Source organism: Spea bombifrons, chromosome 4, assembly GCF_027358695.1.
Source record: "Spea bombifrons isolate aSpeBom1 chromosome 4, aSpeBom1.2.pri, whole genome shotgun sequence".
Lineage (NCBI taxonomy): Eukaryota > Metazoa > Chordata > Amphibia > Anura > Pelobatidae > Spea > Spea bombifrons.
In genome coordinates this window covers 77,368,486-77,384,545 of record NC_071090.1, presented here as the reverse complement: position 1 = coordinate 77,384,545, position 16,060 = coordinate 77,368,486, and the positions used below count along the sequence as shown (strand labels likewise).

Below are 16,060 nucleotides of genomic sequence, written 5' to 3'. Positions count from 1 at the left end.
TTAACAACCTACCTTCTTTACATCTCTTACAAGGTAATGGAGGGTGTTTGGGGGGCCCAGCCTCTGCAAGAAAAGAAATCAAATGACATTTAAAAAAAAAAATATAAAAAAACTCCCGCTTTTAGGAAGAGTAGTCTCAGTACTAAATCATCTCCATTTATAAACAATTTGTCTAACTGTGGACTGATGCATATGTAAACTCTTTGAGATTACTTTGTAATCCTTTCCAGCTCTATGCAAATCAACAATTCTTGATTGTAGGTCTTCAGAAATGTATTTCTGTGAGACATGGTTTCATCAGGAGATAGTTATTGAAAATAGCAAACTTAAAATGTTTGCCTTTTTTGTGTTAAAGTAGCTTTAAAACACACCTCCCATCCCGTTTCATGTATTGTACTCCTTGTTAGCTAACTCCTGACTCCAATTAGCTTTTGTTGACATGATTAATCTAGGTGTTCATATACTTTTTCCAACCCACACTGTGAATGTTTGATATGGACAAGATCAATACAATAATTTGTGTGTTTTAATAGTTAAAATTGAGTTGTGTTTGTTCATTATTATAACTTAAATGTATGCATAAATGTAGGTTCACTTACTTACTTCTTCCCATTGCATACATATATAGGTCCAAAAAAAAAATGTAAACATTTATAGTTCTTCCTCTACATATTAAATAACAAGAAACCCTGACCTTATTTATTTTGTGTCATAGGGTGTTGTCATCTTCTATATACTGTATCTGTACAGTTCTCCACAGAAGGGAACACACTTATGGTGTGAGTTTAAATTAAACACAGAAATACTCTTATAGACATAGACATGGTAGATATTTGACTTATGCCAAGGGTTTGACCATAGAATACACTGTAGTCGTTGCACGTGTCTTGTGATCTGCTTAATAATGTATCATAATACAGCCACTTACTTTCTTATAAGACGTACCTACTGTTCTTTTAACACAGCTCTAGCTACAACTTTTAATATAGCTTTGTAAAGGCTTCAATCTTTACAAAGAAACACTCTGAGCAAAATGTTATCTTTTCCACCTTTGTGAGAGCCAGTATCTAAAGCAGTTATTTGTGTTCTACTCACTGTATTGTACAGTTCTTCCAGTCGGGGGATAGTAAGAAAACGCTGCATGTTGACTCCATTCTCAATTAGAAGCTTCACAAAATCCACCCGATCGAGAACTAAAGCATCCATCATTGCTTGTTCTAAAGAATTCACCTGGAGAGCAGACATTACAAAACAGGCATTTATATCCAATTAACTTTATTGGATAGGATCAGATTTCACACAAATTTAATACAACTTCAGTTTTATTTTCAGTAAATTAGCACCGTCTCCAACTGGTTCTCACACGATTTGTTAATGTAAATGCACCACCCCGCCTGCCAGACATATTTTTTTTGCATTTTCCATTTCTCTACATGTAGTCAAGGGTGGCTACACTAAGCAAAAAACCCTGCATCTTAAGCAAAATAAATAAAAATAATAACTATAAACTAATGGACATAATGTAATATGAATTTGCATGCAATCTGAACCTTTATTTGTCTATCCACTTAAGACTAGTTATATGGTAGCTGTCAGTACCACTGCATGCTGTACAAATAAAAGCTTGGTGAAACAGAGCAAACTTTAATATGTAATAATAATTAAATATAATATAATCCTTATTATTAACCAGAACTATTGTTACTAGGACAATTCAAACTCACCAATCAGTGGGAAATCAATATTCTTTTTGACATCTAAAGTGAGCTTTAGACTGTAACACCTCCTCAACTGTGGTTTTTTTTCAATAAACATGCCTTTCTAGCTGAACTGGAAATAGGTCCTGATTATGGTGTTTTGAAAACATCATCTCCTGTGATCAGACATGAACATTCTGCAGGAATGATACCAAGAAAATCAAATAAGTACAGACCCAATTTAGAAGTTCAATCTTCCTTGGATCAGTCTCTTCCTCAGGCTCCTCTTTTCCTTTCCCTTTTTTCTTTCCTTTGGCCTTTCCTCTTGGTGCTTTAGCTTGAGCAGCAGGTGACCTCTTCTCTTTATCCTGTGCAGACCCATCAGCTGCTGTAAGGCTTCCTAGAGGCTAGTGATAAAAACCAGATGCAATGAACAGCTGAGCCTCATTTCCTTTCAATAAAGTTAAGTTTTATTGCTTGCTGAATTAATATTTTAACATCTTCTCTTACCGGCCACTGATGTCCAAAAACAAAAATTTGGCTGCGTGCAATGTCAACACGGTTCCATGCCAACGCCAAGCTTAATTGATCAGGGGCAGATGCATTTGTACCTTGCAAAAAAATAACAGATAATTTATATGCAACCTTCACTGGTAAAATTAATTTTTCAATAATTGTCACAAAATTAAGTCATTCACTTTTAAACATTATAAATAAATAAAAAATTGCTGACATGGTAATATTAATATTAGTTATTTAGACATATTACAAGTAATACGTATGCTAACTGTAGAAAAGAGAAAAGATTACTAATAAACTCAATTTGCACAGTCCACCATCACTAAAAGAAAACATAGAAAAACAGAACTTAGGGGGTTATCTTCGACTGCCCTTCTTACAGCTAATTGATGAGACATGGTATCATATCCCAGCACTCTATTATTAAGGATGTGCAAGGCCTGAGAACAGCAGGTATGGAGTCTGTGCAGGTTCAGCACAGTCCTCCATAATGTAAGTCTAAGCAATGGCACACCTGGGAGCATGATTGCCCAATAGTTTTATTTCCACCACGGCTTGGTGGAGGGCCTGTCCATCCCCAGACCACCAGCCCAGCAGCCTATGGATTTGTTTAGGCAGCTAATTTTTCATGGATGCCACAGCAGACTAATGAGCATTGTGGATCAGGAGCCCTTTCATGATTTATACAATCCTATAGTTGACTGGGAAGTATATTCAACCCCACATATTCCACAGCACTATATTGGTGATTAGAGTTGAGCAATGGTGATGGGTCCTTGTAAAGGGACTTCCACATGCTTCATGGAATGAGGGAAGTTAAGCCGGGCTATGACTGGCTGTTTTCTAAATAAACTGGACATCAATCACATGGTGTCCTACCTTTAAGAAGCGCTGTTAAGATGGCCATTTCAATGTCTTGTTGACCTTCTGACCCCATACGGAACACGGTTATCTAAGCAAACAGGTAAGCGAATAGAAGCAAATAACAATATGCAAGGCAATAAGAGATTCAAGCAGGGACAATGATATAAACTGACAATATAATACAAACACAGTTGTGAATTAGGGCCTAGTGTTATATTAAGTAAGATTAATAAGACTGTCCACAAGAAGATTGAAAAACAAACCAAGTTTTAAAGTCCAAGGATATGTATCCAGAATTTGATACATCTTTATGTATACATTTATGTTACTTTACAAAAGAAATGTAATGTCATAAATGGTAGCACTGCGGGAGACGTAACCTGCTGTTGTGTCTCCAATAGCTAGTAGATCCAGGCATCATCTCTAAATAAAAATAATTGAAGCCATATATACTGCTTATAAACAGTCTTTGACTAATAAATAGTCACTTTCTGGAGGACCATCTTTTCCACGGGGTAATATAGTCTGTCTGAGCATGAAATATTAAGTCACTACCACCTGCAGTCTAGCTAGGTAATTATTCAGGGCACCATATCTTTAGGGGTGCCAATGGTGATTATTCATAGCCTGAGCCTCTCCACCTCCAGAGTTGACCACCTGTCTTCTGCCTGTGCAACTGCATTAAATGCCTTGGACCCTCCTCCGAAGTCTATTGATTTCAGGCGTGTAAATCTGCCCACTGTTGCCTCCTTTTGCTACTGATAATACAGGGAGAACCATTTGCTATCCATAAGAGACTGCACAGACATTCAGTAAACACTAATTTAGGCAAACTATATTGTTATAGAATTCATAAAGACAAACTTGCTTTCTGAATCAACCCACTTGCAAACATTTCCATGGGTGTTTGGGAAAAGGGTTAGACTAAAAACAGTTATACTATAGAGAAAGTATAGCTTACTGTTTTGTGTATTGGAACATATTACTTTGAGTCATCTCCATTTTTGTACATTATATATATATATTAAGCTCGTTTGAGTAGGGCCCTCCTCACCTGTTGTCTCTGTAAGTCAAATTATGTTACATACTACTTGTTATGTCCTGTCCACCCATCGTACAGCACTATGGAATTTGATGGCGCTATATAAAACAATAAATAATAATATATATCTGAAGAAAAGACCTAGACTTGAAAGCTTCCAATCCATTATTTGTCAGTTAGCCGAAATGTATCATCTTTACCAAATTTGCTTTCTCTCTTTCTAAGGATAACACGTTACAACTCTATACCTTAAATGTACTTTAATGAATACCAAAAGTCATTAAGTTGAAGTATAATATAAAGAAAAACTATAAAAAGTGTATACTTTTACTTTGTCAATGTCATGGAAACCTGGTTGTTGGATTATTTAGAATATACTGTTAGCTGGTGAAATATCTACAAATCTATTGATTTTATTGCAAACAATGTATGTGTAACTAAATTGAACTGAATGCTCTTATTTGAAGCATTGGCCTACTTTTTCTCCCCAGGATTCATTAACCCCTTAATGACAAAGCCCGTAGATGTACGGGCTCAAAATGCATTGTTTTCAATGGGTTTAGGGACAGTCCATTGTCCTTAAGGGGTTAAATGAACACTTTGTTTCTATGAAAGACTGGGGCACACAGACTCTTCTTTGCCAGTTCTGTGGTACATAAAGTACTGTTGTCAGCATGGGGTATCACAGCAAGATACCAACTACGAGTGTGCTGATTTCACTTTATATATTTAGAGAGGCAATCCTGACAAGCCATGACCATTGATATTTACGTGTGTGAAGAGTCTCTGTATGTAGCTTTATTACAGCTCCACTCAGCCTGGTCACCTCGGTAAGTGATTCACTATAAATCAATCCGATCCTAATCAGCTCACATGGCTGACAAAGAAAACTAAAGCATCAGGAGAGAGATTGGCATTGCAGGTCTCCTTGCATTTTTCAGCAACCGCACAACCATTTATGCAACTTTGGAAGTAAGTACAGGAGTGATAACATCAAACCATAAGCAAAGACGGTGTCACACCGTAATTTGTAAAGCACTGCTCACAAATTATAGAGCTCACAGGAAGTGCCCTGGGGTCGTAATGAATTCCTTGAGATGAGAATTCAGTCAGACTATTTGGTAGGACTCTGTTACCATGTATCACTGTTACAAGTATTAACTTGACATGGTGGCCACACTTTAGAAATGCTTCTCTAGAGGTAGGGCCAGATTCTTCCTGAAATTAGATATTACGGTAGCTATGCTTCATAGTTGTAGGCTTTTATAAGGTCAGAGTGGATTCTGGTAGCTGCTGGTAGATAGTTTGGTAGGCTGGCGCCATGCAGTATGCCTCCTGTGTCCAAGCATGGCTGTCTGCTGTTTTTATGTTGGGCTACTTGCCTTTTCAAAGATTTTTCAGGTTCAAACCACTTAGTAGAAATCAACTAACCTTTAGTATACCGCATATCCTGGGTATGATTGCCATACCCCCAACAAACTCCTCAGCCACAAAGCATGAGAACATGCACACTCACAAAATAGGCTGCCTAGTGCTGAAGTGTGTAAAATCTGCCTGGTCTCTGTAGCATCACTGAATACAGAGTTCCAAACTGCTTCTGGAAATTAGTTTCCATGGCTGAGCAGCTGCACACATGCCGAAGATCAATATGCACAACGCCATTGTGCCTACTGTAAAGTTTGGTGGAAGAGGGATTATGGTCTGGGGCTGTTTTCCAGGGTTTGATTCTTAGTTCCAATGAAGGGCGATGTTAATGTTACAGTTAACTTCACTGAACACCTTTGGGATGAACCGGAACAGAGATTCCAAGCCAGGCTCGCCAATACCAGTGCCTGACCTCACAAATGCTCTACTGGATGAATGGACACAAATTCCTGCAGAAACACTCCAAAATCCTGTGTAAAGCCTATCCAGAAGAGTGGAGGTTGTTATAGGCACAAGGCCAGGGCTCTATGCAGGCCACTTGCAAGCCCATATTAATACTCGTGGTTTTGGACTGTTATGTTTAACAAGCTCACATAAGTGTGATGGTCATGTGTCCATATACTTTAGGTCATATAGTGCATTTGGCAGGTCAAAGCTGTTCTGACTTAAATAACCCATATATATATATATGTATATATATATATATATATATATATATATATATATATATATATGTAGACCTATATCTTAGTGCTGGTTACATTTTAGATTGGACTGTCTGAGGCCTTAGTAAAATATTTTTTTCCATTAAATAAAACAGTTTTGTTTGTCAATATCTGTTTAGCTTCTAAAGCCAAGGTGTCTTCATTTTTCTCAGTAATAGCAGCATGCCATATGTTTGATGTTAGAAGCTTACGGTCCTATGTTCTTGTCCTTACAAATTCCATTTAATTAGGCTATTAACTGATTGCCATATCTGGGAACTTTCAGGACAGGGCTTACCCCATATATTGGCTGAAGAAAGTGGGCAGAAAGTAAGCAGAGAGTGGGCATGGCCAAATGTAGCTCCCATGCTCAGAGAATGAAGAAACTGATCAAGAGGCTCGGAGGTCCCAGGTATTTCTATACATCTATATTATGCTATGGTTAAAACCCAATGATCAGTGTTGTTTATTATTTAATGTGGGAAGTCACATAGGCATTGTGTATGTGTGTGGGATGGTGGTGGCATGACTGGCATAATCCAATAGAACATATTGCAGCTTGGTTGGTGCCATCAGTCATTAATATATAAAATGTTGTTTTAAATCAGTAACATTTTCCATACATTTCCCAGAGTTAAAAACATGTCTGTTGCTAGTCTACATCCCCATGGGTACAAAACGACTGCAGAAAAGAAACTATCCTATGCAGTCTGCCAATTTAAATCACTTTTTTTTATATCTGTTTGAATAAAGGTTACATAAGAAAACATTTATCACCTTTTATTTATTCATTATTTAGGGTAGCTTTATGTTCATCCAATGCTTTCTTAAATTCCTTTATTGTATTTATGTTTTTTCCCTTTACTACTTACCACTGGAGATCTATTACAGGTATCCCTTTCAACAAAGTAAAACTTTAACTTGTTGCTAAAAAGAGTATTGTCAACGCCATGAGCTGAAATAGTTTGTCATACTTGAATTCTTCCAAACCATGTCACCTATTCTGTAGCAGGAGCACAGCACCACTTTCGTACGCATCTGCTGTCTTTCCAGTTCAGCAGTTCTCCTGGTAGCTTGTGGCAATACTTAAATCCATTTGCATATGTCTGCAATTTTTCATCAAAGCAAACAATTTCTCCCTAAATCCTCTGTGTGATTTTTGTATCAAACGTATGGCAAAGTTGGAATGACTACATGAAAAATGGCACAATAACTAGTCACAAAGACACGAAACTGATGAAGGACATAACATATCTTTATTGTAGGAATAAACCACATTTTTAGACAGTTACCAGATGTTGAAAACGTAAAATTTCAACATGCACCAAGTGTATTTAAACTGTACTTTCATATATATTATATATTTGGTATTTGGAACTGCTTAATAAAGCATTCAGGAAAGTAAGGCACTCATCTTACTACTTCTACTACCATGTATTATTAAGGGTCACGCCTGGCTAGATTCTCTTCAATGGTGGATGGACCAGAGCTCCAGGGTTTATGCTACTTCTCCGTGGCTTTAAAACAGTGTCTTCAATTTTGTGTCAGGGAATGGTGTCTACTAATGTTCATTCCCTGCCCAGCGTCTTCCTACTCCCACCCAGCTTCTCCCCACTCACAAGCCCATCAAAAGTTTAATTGGGGTATGTTTGCCCCTATGTATGGATACCCTGTCTCCTTTATCGTGGCCCCATCTTCTCCCTGTCTTTTGTAAGGAAAGGGAGATCTATGTTGATGGCCCCCCTTGGGGAGTTCCCAGGTATATATAAATGACATGTGATGGGCAGAAATCAAGTACACCAGAAATGGCAGATTCTATACCAAACATGTAAAATTAATTTGGAATGATTAATATTCATGTTTGAGTATCATGAAATGTGTGTTATGCACCTCGGTAGCACTTAATTCAAGGCATTAATTCAGTGACAAACAGTTGTATTAATCATCGATGTACAGATGTGTAGAAAAGGTAAGCAAAGTCCGTCCACATTGCAACTGTCTGTACTACTGGGAATACAATTACCAGTGACCTTTACAGAGCCTTAATTTATTTGGCATCAATAGTATATCTTTACAATATACCTACATATAAGAATGAATATGTGCTGTACATATGATTTAGGCAGATACTATTACATACTATTATTAAGCCCTATCTTCAACATCACTTTCTGTGTGAATGAGATGGAAAGTAAGAAAGAGACCCTAACAGAGAATAGTGAGACAGAGGAGCGCACATTGTGTGAAGGTTAAGGAAGAGAGAGGGGTGAAGCAGAGAGACAGAATCTTACCAGCTCTTTTTTCTTCATACATTCCATAAGAACAATGAAAAGTTGGTGAGCCTGGTTCCGGCTGTAGTTAAATGTTTTCTGGATGGTAACAAGAAGCTGATCACGAAGTGATTCGCTGATTATCCTAAAAAACACACAGTGAAGATAACCAGAGCAACAGCACTCTCTTCCCATTTAATCATAACTATTTAGAATTATTACAAAACACACATTACATGTGAAAATATGCATTTATTATCGCCTTACCCTGCTTCCTCTGAGTACTTGTGCGCAAACGATAGGATGTCAGAGGCTCTCCCACTTCCATCACACACGACTACAGGGATGGGTGGTTCTTCCCGTAAGCATTCTAAGACTATGGAGATTACATTGGGGCCGCCTTCCACAATAAGTGCCACCACTGGCACACCTTGCCCTAGCCCTGTGACATAAACACAGAATTTGCCTTGTTATTGTATTTTCTTTCCTAGTGGGTTTGTGAATACTACAAGCAGGATAAAGTCATTTGCCAACCAGTGGGCAAACCATGACCAGGCTAATTATTTTCTTCACACAAAAATGCAAACAGTTCATTTCAACGTAGTCCGGCTGGTCAAGTTTGCAAGAGATGACAACTGAGCATCCCTTTGCTGTCCCTGCCTTGCCATTAATACCAGGCATAGGATGACAAAGGGAAACCCATGTGCCACAGCATCATTGTCCATCATGTATTCATGTCAGTCATCATGAGCTGCTTTTACAGGCCCTAGGGAACCAATATATTATCACTCATCATTACTGTGCTAAGGCATACCACAATGATCTCTACGCTATTACATTACATCAATGGGGCAGAGTAAAATTAACAATAAAATTTAAATTGGCAATGTACAATTTGACAATAACATGTACTATAGAGTTTGCTTGATTTTGTATGTCTGAATCTATTATTTATGTTAGAGAAAGAGCTAGCATTAACTCTGATTCTAAAATAAATCTACAGGCTTGTTAAATTTAAAGTGATATTCTGTCTGTTCACAAATATTTGTCTTCTTTAATTCCCTAATGTTTCCCTTTCTTCTCATCCACTTATGCCTTGGGCCTAAACATCTTGTGCGCCCATACCGAAGTCATCATCATTATTATATATAGCCTCCTACATTTTTTCATTTTACGATAAGCAGCAGTGCTATATAAATACCAAGATGATACATTGTAAAAGAGTTTATAGCCAAAGAATTAGTGTGATCAAAAGAAGTGCAGACCCATGCTTCTCAATCTTAAAACGCAGTTGCACATCAAAGACCCTGCTATCCTGTTATTGTAGTACCTCTGATTTTTCTGGCATATTTATTGATATCACAGGGCACATAAAATGTATTTGTGCAAATAGCAACTAGGTTCTTCTTGCTCTAAAGTTAAAACCAAAGGTCCCAGTTAAACTCCCTAAAACAAGGGGACCTCTTGTCGGCCATTTGAAATGTTGGGAGGTCTAGAGATTTCTTGTTAGAAGCCATGGAGTTCTTTTTGTTTGAAACAAGAATCGTATAGTTGTTGAGACCTGCAGTGTATGTCAGGCGCGGCACCTACTTTACCTCTGTGACTGCCATCCATTGTACTGTGTGCCAGGATATGACATTATATCCCAGCATTCTGATCAGGATGTGCTAAGGATGGCTGTTTGGGGAGATATCTCTCTTGTAACCAGCCCACTCAGTAGGGGTGCACTGGGGAGCTTGATCGCCCCACCACCCTTTCTCTAGTCCTTCCACTGTAGGCCAGAACATGTGACTGGTAGGACCCTATGTGTCAGTTTTGATGCACATATATATGCACAGTATCTATTAGTTTGCACACTGCAACTTAGAGGTACAATTGTTGAACCATGTTGGAAGAACTGAAGGTGCTTCTTCCTCAATTATAGGAGTTTCAAGGTCGTGACAATCCTGATGAATCACCAATATTATACGTATTCCAATATATTAGATATATTATTTTTTAGAGGAAATTAGACCAAATCAAAAGATACTCACGTGTATTGATTTTCTGTAAAGAGATGTGTTTTTCTAGCTGGCGGCGTAATTTAACTTCTGCTCCATATTTACCTAATGTACCATTATCAGCCAGGATGAAGTGTGTGTGAGTGTTGTTCAGCACAGAGAGTTTGCTCAGGGGATTTGACATTGTCTGATAAGGTTTTGTGACCTATTATAACAAAGAAAATGATATAAAATACATTCAGTTTATGTAATGTTGGAACATTCACATATTACACTGATATGGCATAAAAACACTGGGTAAATAGAAAATTCTGCATCCTGGCACCAGAGTGTTTTACTCTTCAGGGCTTTCAGAACATTAGAGGACAGTAGATAAGCTGATTTCATGTTGAGTCTACCTGAATCACAAGGCCTTTGTCTATTGGAGTTAATAGCCCTCTAGCAAAATAATTAAATATAATCTTTACACCAAATATCACATGCACAGGTAAGCCATATTTTTATCAATATACAGCTTAGGGATTTCAACCACTCCTCCACTGAATGGCACATGCAACCTTTTCTCTACGATTTGGACACTTTAAATTGGATTCCACAGCCCAATGCTGCAAAGTGGCTTACATCTCTTCCAATAAGGTCTTCTTTGTTTTCTACAATACCCCATGGTGCAATTCCTATGGCACATATGCGTCCTCTGGACTTGGAAGAATGATCTTTCAAGGCATCTCCAACATGGCGAATTACACCTGCGAAACCAAAAAAGATGTAACTATGAAGCGCAACTTGTTTGGTTGATTACTTTGAAGTGGTACATATTTGGCAAAAAATATCTGGACAGCTAACTACAAAAGTCTTTGGACAACTTATGGCTGAATGATGTATTAAGTGAAGACTAGGTCACAGAGTTTGGCCCATCAGTGCATAGGTCTCATTATATCCCACCCACCAAAAATGTTGCATAAATGTCCTATGGTCCATGTAAAATGTCAATATAACATTTTTTTCATTGTTGTAAGATCCAACACATAAGAGGCACTTACAAATATATAATTTCATGAAGATGTAGACCAAGACTCCACGTGGGCATAACAAAAATTACCACACATCTCCTATCTAACTTCCACACATAAATGCAGAAAGTGCTTTGATTATCCGTGGCCTGTTCCAGCCTCAGATGACCATGGGACTTGGACAATAGGTTAGTTACCTCAATGCAGCATACATAATGTGCTCTAGATTAGATTAGGAAATTAGTGAAACAGGAAAAAGCAGAGACCGGTGTAACCAGTACATTTACAGCAGTTATTCTAGATCCCAGTGTACATTGTTAAACACTGAAATACTCTTTAGATATGAAAACATATTTTCTATACTGTCTAAGGGTAACCATGATTTTTCTTCTTTCTGGTGGCTTAGAACGATTATAAAATAAAAAGGGTTAACTCCCGAACAGTGTTCATACCTGTACTGACACCCCCGGTGAATATCCAGGCTCCGGTGGTCATGGCAGCCTTGATTAACCCTTTCCCAAATACTTGTTTCAGCTTAGGCTGCATTTCAAAATTCTGGAGTCCTCCATGCACAGATATTAGTAGTTTCGGAAGTTCTAGCTGCCATTCTTTAACCATGAGGTGTAGCAAAGCATCAGGCTTTGTGTCATATGATACACGAATGTACTGAAAAATAATATTTTAACCATACCTGGTAAATACATTATATAGCATTGCCTATATCAAAGACGATCATTTTATGAAATTGTAGATTAATCAAAATTTGAAGTGTACCTTTCATCTGCAAACTTTAAGCACCTTGAAATACATCTGAAAACCTATAGTTTGTGCTTTAGTCAGTATTTATTTTGAAAAGACTTTAGCTTAAAAGTGGGGACTATAGCAGAAAGCATTAATTACTTAGCGTATTTGTTTTCTACAAAACACAATTATCTGCCAAATTAATATACTTTTGGTTTGGTTGATAATAGATGGTATTTGAACATTGAACACACACATATATATATATATATATATATATATATATATATATATATATATATAGTTAAAACAAGTTTTACAGTTTTAATAAGTAGATCTCTTCATTCATGTTATCATGCTTGTTAAAGTCCAGGCTGCTTATCAAGCTTTTAGTCCAATGCCCATCACAAAACCTTTTTTGCCTGCCTCTGACCGCAAGCACAATGTTGATGACACCACAGTCCTCATTGTCTACTAATGCATTCTGCAACCAAGTGAAAAGAGAGCTATGGTATGGAGATCCTCCTACATGTTACAGTGGACACAAAGATGCCATACTTCTTACTTGATTCTGCTGTGGTAAGACCACTGAAGGAATCCAGCCTCAAATACAATTTGGTATTTGCGCCCTGTAAATTTATATTTAGTTTTTTTGCCACATGAAAGACTTACCATTGCCTTGTTGGAATGTCCTCCACCTTGGAACTCCAGAATACCAAAAGCATCAGTAGGGTTCAGCTGGGTGTGCTTACTAATTGACCATTTCTCAGGCACAGCTTCCACCTGCTTGCTTCCTTCCCCATTTTTGTTAGCTGTAGCATTTTGCGGAAGCGGGACATGCTGACTAATGAGCTGACCACAATAACACCTACAATTATAACACAGTCTTTATATTGTATTCTATTACAATAACAATGCATCCATTATAAACACTGGATTATATACACTGTGACAATCCTTTACTGCAGCATGTAATCTGCATTAATATAACTTATTAAACATAATAACGTTACATAGCACCCAACACCAGTTTGTTATTGACTGGACTGAACTTAACTTGTTGGCATTACCAACGCCAGTGTCCCATTTTTCAAGACTGCTCAGAAATGTGCCTGCGCGCTGTAAAAATTAGGCAATGCACATGTAGCTGAGAAAATGCATATCGTGTGTAGCGTATTACCATCACTGCTTACATAAATGTCATTCATTTTTGGTTGTCCTAGGTAACAGAAGCAAATAATGTATAAATATGATAAAGATAATTTTGAGGGACCAACCAAAAGCACGGACAGAAGATCTACTTAAACTGAAGTGCTCCAAAGGACCTTGTAGGCTTAGCGGTTTAACGCTTTCCTCCTGGAGGGGTCATACATAACAACATACTGAGGCATGCTGCCCAGAGCTCTCCCTCTTCTGGCAGAGTGACTTCATGAGGGGGTGGGGCTTGTCAGCGTGGGAGGGGCTTGTTGTACATTGAAAAGTATAGACATTAAGAGTTTCCCTATACCTGACCTAGAGTGTCCCCGCTGCCTCTCTGTCCTCACTGAGGAATGCCAGTATATGACATCATATCCTGGCGCTCTGTGACTTAAAGGCGCTCCGGCTGTATTTTCTACAATAACTATGGTTACTATTTGCTAACGTTTTCTAAAGTTCTGCTATAAGAATATGTTTCCGTACGCTAGAAGCTGTATGGTTACTGAAAGGGGAGGCCTTCTGGAATACACAATTATAATAACATACATAGTTTGCTTTAATGCCAGGTACCTGTTGCTGTCTTTGCTATTGGCAATTACGTAGATGCATTCTCTTTTGGAAAATGTTTTTTCTATCCAAGCCTTTTGACCCTAGAAAGGAAGAACAACTTAAATGTGAATTCAATACTAGACAAAATGAAACGTGTAACCATCAAGCCACTGAGTAGTAATTCAAATTGTACGTCCAATGATATATTCTGTAATGTAACCTTGTGCTGATCGGTTTGTAATTGCTATAGACTATTTATTATGGCAGCAAAAGAGAAAATTCAGTTTGCATTAACAAAAAGAACATCAGCAAATTATAAAAAAGAAGAATCCTCAAACTAAGAGTTACATTTTATTTAGTTCACAAATTTACCTTTAAAATGTCATGAAGAGAATATGATAAACCTCATTTAGATTTGTTCTAGGCCATAGTACTGTAACATATGCATGACCTTTTGGTATGTGGCATTGCAAACTGAGCAACTGAGTCTGTCTTTACACATTCATTTTATTGACGTGAGAAAATTAGATTTGTTGATGACATATTAGTAAATCCAGTACTTTTGCATGCTTTTAGAAAATGCACAACAATGCATGTGATTTGAACTCCCAAGCTCCTGTTTCAGTCGATGGGCGTTTGACTTGTGGCTTTCAATTTGAGCAGCGGCCAACTTGGAAGGTTGTGAGTTGAGCTCCCATTGAGATGAAAACGTTAATCAATTTGCAACCCTGCGAATAACCCTCACATAACTTCTCTAAAGGAAAATCAATATTAAAGCTGTTGTTACCATGAATGATTTTAGCAGTCACGCCAAGGTGACAACCCCAGTCCTTGTAGAGATAATCTGGCACGGGTCGTATTTAAGTACATCACAATATTTTACTGCGATCCAACCAGAGATTCTCGAGTGCAGCCACACTTGTGCTCACAGAACAACAGTGAGAAAGCAAAGAACTTAAACATCCCATTATATTTTATGTATAGAGGACCAGCAGATTCCATCGTGCTCTTATGAGCTTACAATCTATTTACACACAAAGCTTAATTATAACCCAATCCAGCTACCTTAGAAAATCAGTTTTGGCTGTCAACAACAATATGCCGTATTTGCTTTTGACTGTGGTAACGAAAAAAGGGAAATTGCACAGAGAAATTACACTTTGACATGTTTGTACTAAACGGTTCCTGGTTTTCTGACGTAATCAGCTGCAATCACTTTTTTAAAACCATCGGTTAGTGGCTCTTTCATTTCCACCAGGCACCAGAAAACATGGTTTGAGCGGTATTATTATCTCAGTTTGGCATAACTTGTAAAGTGTTGCATAAACAGCGAAATCAACAGCGTCGCTTAACCCAGTCCGTGTCTTATTTTACTTTCAGTTTTCCAAAGCCATTTCTTATGAGGCTAATAAAAACTATCCTATTAAAGTATTTTGATAAAAAAATACTACTGTTTCCTTTTAAGTTAAAGTATGCAATATCCAATTTTTCATAGTAATTATGTAGCATTTTATTTTAGACATTTCTTGAATATTTAATACTTTAAAACTGAATTTTAAAAGTCTAAATATATGTTTCAGAGTTTTGTCATGATTATTTTGGGGATCTTTGGCACCTCATAAGCAGTAGTCATAAGACCAAAATACAATTGCAAAAATATAATGTGACCTAAAATTCTATTTTGTAGCATAAATAAGCACAGTGATGGAATTATTGCAATTATGCAAAACTGTAGTAACAGGGTATAGTGATGTCATCACTGAAATTTCATTAAATGTTTTTTGTTTTTTTTGCTAGGATTGTTATGTCTATATACGGAGTGCATGTAGCATAACTAGCTTTATACATATGTGCAATTTACAAACACAACTGCAATGAAGAGCCAGCGCATGACAAATATTATACGCTAATCTGTCTAGCTCTAGAGGATGACTTGGACATAAGCATTTCATACTATTGTATGTAATTTTTTTATTTCATTATTTATTTTGGGTAACGTTTTTTTTTTTAATTGTTTATCATGCAGTAATCACTAGAGAATT

At 37.3% G+C, this 16,060-nt stretch overlaps 1 protein-coding gene across 1 annotated transcript in view; it reads right to left on the bottom strand.

The window, feature by feature from the left end:
* TRPM1 (transient receptor potential cation channel subfamily M member 1) overlaps positions 1-16,060 on the bottom strand; it is a gene marked incomplete at its 5' end in the record, with an annotated part of 41,056 nt that overhangs the window by 22,339 nt on the left and 2,657 nt on the right. Inside the window, 12 exons of the mRNA XM_053463009.1 lie at positions 13-63; positions 1,096-1,230; positions 1,934-2,104; positions 2,208-2,308; positions 3,096-3,168; positions 8,543-8,666; positions 8,789-8,963; positions 10,555-10,726; positions 11,143-11,267; positions 11,984-12,197; positions 12,945-13,140; positions 14,040-14,119. Of these exons, the coding sequence (XP_053318984.1) occupies positions 13-63; positions 1,096-1,230; positions 1,934-2,104; positions 2,208-2,308; positions 3,096-3,168; positions 8,543-8,666; positions 8,789-8,963; positions 10,555-10,726; positions 11,143-11,267; positions 11,984-12,197; positions 12,945-13,140; positions 14,040-14,119 (1,617 nt within the window). The remainder of the gene's footprint in view (positions 1-12; positions 64-1,095; positions 1,231-1,933; positions 2,105-2,207; positions 2,309-3,095; positions 3,169-8,542; positions 8,667-8,788; positions 8,964-10,554; positions 10,727-11,142; positions 11,268-11,983; positions 12,198-12,944; positions 13,141-14,039; positions 14,120-16,060) is intronic.